The 10,149-nt window shown below is 42.4% G+C and overlaps 1 protein-coding gene across 1 annotated transcript; it reads left to right on the top strand.

Annotated features, from left to right (window-relative positions):
- Nucleotides 1–271: 271 nt before the first annotated feature.
- Nucleotides 272–9,562, top strand: LOC134359987 (tubulin beta chain-like). Its single transcript, XM_063073930.1, has 4 exons — nt 272–429; nt 6,066–6,174; nt 6,252–6,362; nt 7,439–9,562. The coding sequence occupies exons 1-4, from the start codon at nt 373–375 to the stop codon at nt 8,491–8,493; spliced, it is 1,332 nt and encodes a 443-aa protein (XP_062930000.1). The 5' UTR covers nt 272–372; the 3' UTR covers nt 8,494–9,562.
- The last annotated feature ends 587 nt before the right edge of the window (nt 9,563–10,149 follow it).

Genomic DNA, 10,149 nt, shown 5'->3' with positions numbered 1-10,149 from the left:
GCGCGCACACCCACCCACCGCCCGCCAGCCCGGAGCGCGCGCCCGCGCGGCGGCGGCTGCTGCAACGGCCGCTTACTCCAAAGGCGGAATGCGGGCATTTCGTCTCGGTGATTGGCTGTGCACCCGATGGCGTGCGGCCAATGGGAAGCGGACGACAGAGAACTGGCGTCTGGCTGCGCGTGCCGTGTGCAAATTGCGCGGGGTTGGGGCGTTAGCAGGTTTGATGGACAGCCCGTTCAGGCAATCACGAGCAGCGCTACCCGCCGGTAGAGGCGGGTCCTGTATATTAAGCGCGACGCAGTTCTCGGCAGCACAGTTGAGCACGGTTTCTTTTGTCGTGGTGGAGCAGCAGCAGGAACTGGAGTCAGCAATATGAGGGAAATCGTGCATATTCAAGCCGGCCAATGTGGTAACCAGATCGGGGCCAAGGTGTGTGGCGTGCCCGCGGGCGGCCTGTCCCTCGAGTCTGCCGGAGATAGAATGTGCAGTGGCTAAGAATGAAGTAGAATTCATTCCTGGTTTGGTCCGGGGATGGTGTAGGCCGCTCCCTTCGCTCTACCCCGGCGGGTTCTGGTGTGGAGGGGTTCTAGTCGGTACCGGGCCTAGTTGGGCGTGGGAGCCCACCGCGCCTCCAACATGGCTTGCGCAGCGCCACTCCCTTAGCACACTGCGTATCGACGGGAATGGGCGGGCCGACCCTCTGCAGGGGCCCGGCCCAACCCAGCACGGCCTGGCTGTAAAATCAGCGGCCTGTGTAGAATCTAGGGCTTTTTAGCAGTTGTAATCTACAGTAATCCGGGATATTAGGTAATTAATAGAAGGGATCACTGAGAATTAATGTTACGGGGTTGGTTCCTGAATCTGAATAAAGATGGATATTTCTGTGTGGTTACGGTATTTCCCCTTGAGGCTTCTCTGTTAAACTCACCACGTCAGGGTTTTTTTTGGATATTCCATCGGATGAAAGTCGTGTGCACACTTTTAAATAAGTGTTCATATTATTATGCGGACAATCGGCTGGAGTCGATTGAAAATAAGGTAAGATGGTAGATCGACAGTAACACAATTAATGGAGGATGTTTCAGATCTCAGGAAATCGTCGAGGAAAGAAAATGCGTGAGATGTTATGAAAAATTAGTAAAGTCAGAATGGGTAATCTTTTTAGAACCCAGCTAGAAAACAAAAGACTCGTGTAAAATTACGTGTCATATAAAACAGGAATAGCTTCTGCAAGTGAGAAGGAAGTGTGGGTTAAAATGTGTCAAAGACTGAGGAATGAAGAAATGGTGAAACTGCATAGCTGTCTTGCAACTCCCAACACCTTGCATCTTGAAGTTGTCAAGAAATTACTGAAGGAATGGCTGTGGGAAAGCTTGTAATCCATAAACTGGATTCTGGGAAGATGAGTGGGTGGGGAAATCATAAATGTAATGCCACTGAAACAAACAAGGAAAGTGAAAACGGAACTACAGTTGGCCTGTCCCTTGCAATGGACGGTAATATCAGTGCATGTAGGAAATCAAAAAGCAGTGAAGGGTCATCGTTATCACAGGATTTAGAAAAATATGATAGTTCAAGGAGCATAAAAAGAATGCAAAAGCACTTGGTGTTGTATTTGGCCTTTTGGAAGACACTTGATGTGCTGCATAAGGGTTATTGCGTGATAGGAGAAAATGGTTATATTGGCAGGGGTAAGGGAATGCTTAATTGAAGTGCACTGGGTCTTAGACTTAGTTTATATTGATGATGTGTATGAAGGGACTGTGCTGCACCCACATTTGCTATTAATGCAAATTGGTGAGTTAGAGTTGAACAGGATGTAGGACTCAAAATGGCGAGGGCATATAAGGTGGGTAAACGTGAGATCATCCATTTTGGAAAGAGGCATCTTAACTGAGTGAGAATGTGGTACAAAAGGATCTTGTGATCCTAGTGCATGAAATAGTTGCCATGCAAGTAAAACAAATAATTAAAAGCAAATTAACGGCATATTACTGAGATGCTGGAGGAACACAGCAAATCAAGCAGCATTGGTGGAGGGAAATAAGTTGGTTTTTTGGGTCAAGACACTTAATCTCCTTGGCTAAAAGTCCCTTTCAGATCCATTCTGAATCTGTAATTTGGTAACCAGAATAATCACCCCCATGACTGAAAGGGGAAATGGCCAGTATAAAGTCTAGAGGTGAGGGTAGGTGGTGAAGCAAGAACTAGGATGAGACATGGTGGATTCAATGAGGAGGGCCAACGGAGGGAAGATTGGGACTAGTGAGATGATGGGTAGAGGTAACACTGAGGGCTGTGGATGATGTAATGTATGGAGGCTGGAGCATGTAATCAAATAAGGGATGTGGGGTTGGGTAGATGAGAACAGTAGGGGGAGGGGCCCAATGGGAGGAGTGTGTGGTTAATAATCTGATAGGTGGATAGGAAAAGAAAAAAGCATGTTAAAGCAGGATTTGGGGCTCCATCTTCTCTCCATTTGCATACCCTAATCTCATGAGCATGTTCTAAAACTCAGATTTATAACACGTGGCTGGTACTACCAGTGCTCCATTAGCCCTTTTAACTGGGGGACTTGTACAACTAGTTGTCTTGTTTAATCCTGTCATATACTTTAAGTCACCATTAATTGACAAACTGTAGTAATTGCAGTCATCTTCCTTTGTCAGAAATCCACTTTGAGCTTACCATGCGTGTGGAATGCAGATGTCCTTGATGACTACGCAGAGAGAACAAGTTCTTAAACAACTGATATCTAGCTTTATGATTGAGTCACTATCATGTATATATGAATTGGGGAGGGGAGAAAGGAAGGCTTTCATTTTGTGAGCTTTAATTGTTGGTGCAAAAACCTGTCCAGATCACACTTTAACATATTGACAAGATTTTTTTTTAATTTCCCACTTTGATGCGGATCGTTTGATTCCCCTTTTGACATAGTCTGCATCATGTCAAAGGGGGGACTGGTTTGATCTAGTATTCATCAGCAATCACTGAATATAACTCTTAGATAACTGATATATATTGGTAGCGTGGGCAAAAAGCATAATGATGATAGCTGGTGAAGTGAGCTTGTAGCTTATCTGTGTAACACTGACAAAGCAATTTGCAATGTCCTTTAGTCTTGGCTGATTGAAGTGAAGGTAAACCTAGAGAAATTTGGGTAGGTCTTAAAAGGCCATTAGTTTTGGCAGAACTGAATACTATGCAGTTTTCCTGGGGGTGCACTTTAGCACTATGAAGGTCAAAATTGTATAATTTATATCCATTAATTACATTCAAATATTTATGAACTTTGCAGGAATACAAGCTAGATGGCATTGAAAATATAGACAGCAGTAATTTATGAAAGGGCTGTTATAGTGCAGTGTCAATTTAACTTCAGCACAAAGAATAGCACTAAAATTTCATACCATGCAAAGCATGCATGAAGCTTCAATCTTGAATGCTATGCTTAAGAACATTGGTTGACTGAGACCATTTCAGTACAAGGGCCATATGTAGAATATGCAGCTTCTGGTTCCAGCAGGTAATGTTCAGGCTTTCTAGATGTTCATGTGTGATGCTTAGTTGTACCTGAATAGCAACTAGAATTTAGTATACGGACATTGATATTGTGCTAGTTTAGTTAGAAAAGGTGAATTATTTTTTTCTAATACATTTGAATAACTTTTACAATGTAAATGTATCTCAACAAAGCATGTGTTTGCTATGTCACCTTGCTATTGAGAAGTTGCACTTGCCCACTTCACATGACTATATTTGGTCTCAGGACATCAAGGCATCTCAGCAAACATTACCCTCCACTACCCACCCCTGACCTTGCCCGACTTGATGTTGCAGCTGTTGAAACTGCAGTGAGAAATCAATTTTCTCAATCCCCCGCATGTCAATTAAAGCAGTTGCTGTCATGGTCCAGTTCTTGTGGCTTCTACAAGTTTCCTCCTAACACCATGATTTTCTTTAAGAAATGGTCTGCTGGGTCAGGCAGGTTTGTTAGCTGCACAGTTGGGCTGCAGCTCTTGTTTGCTTCGCATTTCAGCTTGCCCTCCCTATATCCCTTGTTTCCTTTAATGCCCAGAAATTCTTTGTCTCCTTCTCTGGGGAAAAATTCCATAGTTGGGCTACCTCAATTTTTTTCTTGTCTGTCATAGACAGCTGCCCCTTACTCTGGTACTTGTGCTACCCACTTCTCCTCCCCCCACCACCGCTTTGTAATGTACTTTTTGCTTCCTGGATATGCATGTTAGCTTTGTTTCCAATAAAGATCTAATGGATTAGAAGCATGTGCTGCAGTGAAGCACCAAGACTCATTGGACAATCTCTTCCTTTAAACTAGAACAGCAAGGAAAAGCATGGAATTATGGTCATGGAAAACTTCCACCACCTAGAAGTTGCCTTTCAAGCCGCATATCATCCTGATTTGGAAATGTATTGCCATTCTTTCATTGTCACCTGCTCAAAATATAGAACCTCCTATAGCATTGTGGGTGTAGCCAGAACGAAGACCTCAGGTGTGCAAGAAGGCAGCTCACCAACACCAATCGTAAGGGCATTTGGGGATGTTATAGAGCCCACTTCCCCTAAACTAAAAGAGCTTTTCACATTTCGATATTCCTAGCTTCTCTGTTCCCTCATTATGGCTTTTGTTTTTTCATCTCGAACGGCTGTTCATAACCAAATGTGTAGGTTGCCTCTGCAATTTATCCCCATAACAGCCTTGACCTTGCCCCGATCTTACCTGTAATTCAATCAATTATTCTCATTTCTAATGAAGAATTTTGCTCTGAAACATTGCTACCATTTTCCTTTCCTTGGATGTTGACTGAATGTTTCCAGTATTTTGTTTTTATTCCGCCTTTTAACATGAAACATTTGTGCTGCAGATCAATTGAATTGAATGGAGAGTAGGTGACTGATAAATTTTCAGTTTGAGGTTTGGTGTAGGTGTTGGTGGGTGCAGTGAACCAGGAGTTGATGTTCATCTTGTGTAAAGAAGCAAGTTTGAAGGATGAAAAGTGAATCACTTACTATTCATGAGTAATTGAGTGATTTAATTTCTTTCATTGTGTATCTACTGGAATATGTTCCCTCACTCTGACGCCCTTCAAAGAGGTCAGAAGCATTGACTGCCAATATTACTATCAACTCAACCAAATTCTGACAATTGCCTGCACAGTAGGAACAATTTATATAAGGGCCAATTAATCTATCAACCCTTGTGGTAATGTTTCTTTCTTCTGGTGTTTGGTTTTCTCCATGTCAGCTTTTTATTGTTTGGTTTGTGATAGCATGTGATAAGGGTTTATAGCCAAATTCAACTCTGGTCTTGCCTTGCATATGTGGCTTGCACAAAACGCTGAAGGAACTCAGCAGGTCAGTCAGCATTCGTGGAAGTGAACAGTCAACGTTTTGGGCCAAGACGTTGACTATTCACTTCCACAGATGCTGCCCAACCTGCTGAGTTCCTCCAGCATTTTGTGCATGTTGCTTTGACCCCGGTATCTGCAGAATATTTTGTTTGCGTATGTGACCTCTTTGGAGATTGAGAAATGGCATTTGTTGTAAGCCTTCTGGAGTTTCTGAAGACTTCTGATCTCATTCAACCTGTCCTTATGTAGAATTAAACTGTCTGGTTTTGGGCAGGAAGCACATGAAACTGAATGTTAATAGTTTGGCACTGATTTAACCTAGGCTCAGAGTAAACTTCAGTTGAGCATTTATCTGTTTTTGTTAATGCTGAGAAAAATGTTCTTTTTTCCCCACGTCCCAACCATGTGCATTGGTAGGTTAATTAGTTACTATAAATTGCCTTTGGAATGTATGAGAGGTAGAATTGGGGGGGGGGGTTGGAGTGTGGGAAGAATGGGTTACAGGGAGGAATGGCAATGCTCTGAGCTGCTCTATCCCAACGCGCACATTGTTTGTGGAAACATAAGCTATTGGAGGTTCTGCAGTAAACTGGGAATAACTTGTACCTGGAGTTAGATTCTTTAAGAATCATTTTTGAGTTTGTGTGTGAATTGGTGTGAATCTTCTTTTCTAATATGAATATTTTCCTTTAGTTTTGGGAAGTTATCAGCGATGAACATGGCATTGATCCCACTGGTACCTACCATGGAGATACTGACCTGCAGCTGGAGAGAATAAACGTCTATTACAATGAGGCATCAGGTACAAATCCAGGTCTTGTACGTGCTGCTTATGTTGTTGCTTTTTCATAAGTCTAATATCTTGTGCTGTACTGACAGGTGGAAAGTATGTGCCCCGTGCTATTCTTGTGGATCTGGAGCCTGGCACTATGGACTCTGTTCGTTCTGGACCCTTTGGTCAGATCTTCAGGCCAGATAACTTTGTGTTTGGTAAGTGAAGCTTGTGTTACTAGCTGGCGCTGGTCAGTAACTTGTGCTGAGCCATTGACTCCAGCCTAGAAAATGGGGGTGGAGGACATTTATTGAAGAGTGTGCACACCTGATGGATGTGCAAATTGCTTCATCTTCTACAGATTAATTGCATTTGGCAAAAGGCTTGCCATACCATACCATCCCTGCTGCTTGGCACAATATGCAATGTGTACTTATTGGGAAAATCTGATTGGGCATAGTCAGCCCCTCGTGTTCAAACTTTATTTGGAATGTTCTGCTAATTTGAATACTTCTGAAAGGAAATCGTAAATTGGCCCTTTGGTAGACCACAATGTATTTGTTTGCCTAAGCCAGTACTAAATTAATACATAGAAGGTGGGCTTGGCTGTGGAAGAACATCTGAGGGCATCATCCTTAAATTTCTCTTGGGGCTATAGGTATTAATTCCACCTTGCCTACACATGTGTAAGCTGCTTCATTATCTGTGCATTAATGACCATAGAAATCTTGACTGGCTGTAGTTTCTTCACAATGCACTCTATATCCCCAACCTTTAATTGATTTCATTTAGCATGTAGACATTTGCCTGCTGTCCAGCATCACTGATCACCTTTTCTACCATCCTGTTCTTGCTGCTGCTTGTATAATATGCAAAAGCTTTTCTGCTGCTGCTCTAAGATTTTCCAATATACCTGTAGTTTAGTGTTTTGAAGGGAATTTATGTAGTACGTTTAGCTGCGTGAGCTACTTGCCCCAGTCTTCTGGAATGTATTAATGGGACTAGGTCAGTCTACCAAATTTGTCAACTGCGTTACAGTAAGTTGTGTATCAAAACTGACAGTGTTCATAACTGGAAATTAACATCTACTATAAGTGACTGACTTCAGCTGTTTTTTTTAAAAGTTTGTTTGGATCACCCTAGGATCAGTTCCCCACCAAGGCTGAATTTTGTGTATAATGAGGATATCTACTTAAAAATTTGAAATAAATCAAAATTTATTTGCCTATTCAGTGCATTAGTTTAATGCTAAAGCTGCATGCCCTAAGTATCTCTTTAAAAAAATTTATTCTAGGGCAGAGTGGTGCTGGCAACAACTGGGCCAAAGGACACTACACTGAAGGTGCTGAACTGGTCGACTCGGTTCTGGATGTGGTGAGGAAAGAAGCAGAGGGATGTGATTGTCTCCAGGGATTCCAGCTCACTCACTCATTAGGTGGCGGAACAGGATCTGGCATGGGCACACTGCTTATTAGCAAAATTCGTGAGGAATACCCAGACAGAATCATGAACACCTTTAGTGTTGTGCCTTCACCAAAAGTATCAGACACTGTTGTAGAGCCTTACAATGCAACTCTATCTGTCCATCAGCTTGTCGAGAACACTGATGAGACCTTTTGTATTGATAATGAGGCTTTGTATGACATCTGTTTCCGAACCCTCAAACTCACCACTCCCACTTATGGTGACCTGAACCACCTTGTGTCAGCCACCATGAGTGGTGTAACGACCTGTCTGCGTTTTCCTGGTCAGCTGAATGCTGACCTCCGTAAATTAGCAGTAAACATGGTCCCCTTCCCTCGTCTGCACTTCTTCATCCCTGGCTTTGCTCCTCTGACCAGCCGTGGTAGCCAGCATTACCGTGCCCTCACAGTACCTGAGCTCACCCAACAGATGTTCGATGCCAAGAACATGATGGCTGCCTGTGACCCTCGGCACGGCCGCTACCTGACCGTTGCTGCCATTTTCCGGGGCCGTATGTCCATGAAAGAGGTGGATGAGCAGATGTTAAATGTACAAAATAAAAACAGCAGCTATTTTGTTGAGTGGATCCCCAATAATGTCAAAACTGCTGTCTGTGACATCCCACCTCGAGGCCTCAAGATGTCTGCCACCTTCATTGGCAACAGTACAGCCATTCAGGAGTTGTTTAAGCGCATCTCTGAGCAGTTTACTGCCATGTTCCGGAGGAAAGCGTTCTTGCATTGGTACACTGGTGAGGGTATGGATGAAATGGAGTTTACTGAGGCTGAGAGCAACATGAATGACCTGGTATCTGAGTACCAGCAATATCAGGATGCCACAGCTGAGGAAGAGGGTGAATTTGAGGAGGACGAAGAAGTTGCCTAAACTGTATTGTGCTCAGAGCTAAGAATTTGTCCATGTCACTGATCTGTATGTCTTTTTCTCTATACTTTTACACCATTCCTCTGTTCTGCATTTCTGTCTTGAATGCTGTTTAAATTTCAGTTTAAACTCTTGATTATTTGGGGCATTGATTTGTATGATGGAATCATGTATACATGTAATGAATTCACATTTGCAACAGAAATTATTAAATGTTTTTTCTCTTGTAAGGAATTCTGGAGAGTGTTCCCCAAGCTAGAGCACTGCTTTCAAGCAATGTTGGCTCAACACTGAGCAGATGACATTTTATTAGAATGGGAGTTTGATGCAGAACTAAGGAGTATTTTTGTTGTACTATCTGCTTCTGCCTCTAGGATGAAGGTTGATTGCCAGCCAACAAAACTTGGTTGTGCACAAGTGAGTATCTTTAAGTATGGAGACACTGGCTTGTCTTCAGATGAATTACTTACTTTCATCTTGTAAAACATTTTTACAATCTTAAGTTTTTCAATTTTTTTTTTGAAGGTAGTATTTGCTAAGGCCTGAATATTTGGGGCAGAGGTTGATCATGTTGAAGTGAAAAGTTGTAAGATGTATGTTGATATTTTTGAATCAGTGCCGCTGATTTGGAAGGTTTCCATTAAACTAAACTCTTTGCTGCTGTCTACTTAGTGGAGTTGCTACTTTTTGGCAGAGTGGATGTTCCACAGAAGTCATCCAATAAATTAAATGGGAAATCATCTATGCTTTATCTAGTCCTCTACATAGTTATAAATCTGTACTCTGCCTGATCGTAACTGTATTCTATGGCTAATTGGAATTCTGAAAAAGTTGACAAAAAGTGGCAGCTTTACTATTGCAAAGCAGACTTTTTCTGCAAAGGTGGTAGTTTTCAGGCGAATCCACCAGTGCTCCAGACAGAGTGCAAATAAACTTCATTTTGTTGACCATTTCATTTAAGTGTCACAATCCAAGTTTTGGCTGAACACTAATGTTCTAAGAGCTTTGTATGGAGAGTGTTCATGTCTTGAATCATGTTTGATCATTAAAGTAGCGCACCAACTTGAAATGACTTAATTCATGTGGTCTGTTTTGAGATTGCAAGCTTTGAGATTTGATATTTTTATGGTTCACTGGTACCAATTGATTGCTGCTTTGACTAAGTTTGGCTCACTCTGGGGTTGAAGGAAATATTTCAACATTGGAAAAGCTGTTACATTTCAGCTTGATCACAAGGCATGATTCAATTCTAATCACTTACAAAGACAAGTTCCCATCATCCTTGATTATGACCGGAAGAAAACTGCAAACTGATTATGCTACCTCTGAGCTTGTCAATAAAGCAACCTGGTAGGTTAGAGTTTTTTGTGGCTGTGTTCTGACCCTTTATCCTGGCCACAGGCCTGTCAATTTCCCCTATTGAAAATCTGCACCACATGCACACAGGGTACTTGGACACTGCATACTTTGAATCCCAGGCATTATGGAAATGTCCATGCCTGGAGCTGCCTATCATTTGCTGAGCTTCACTGAGAACTGTAGCTGCTGGTTATCAAACCAAGCTGAACAGCACTATTCACTCTTGCTGGCAGCTAGGAAATGTATGCACCTCTAACATGAACTAGTTTTACTTTCACATTTGGATGTTTATGGTCAGGT

Source organism: Mobula hypostoma, chromosome 21, assembly GCF_963921235.1.
Source record: "Mobula hypostoma chromosome 21, sMobHyp1.1, whole genome shotgun sequence".
NCBI lineage: Eukaryota > Metazoa > Chordata > Chondrichthyes > Myliobatiformes > Myliobatidae > Mobula > Mobula hypostoma.
This window is presented reverse-complemented; position numbering and strand designations above follow the sequence as displayed.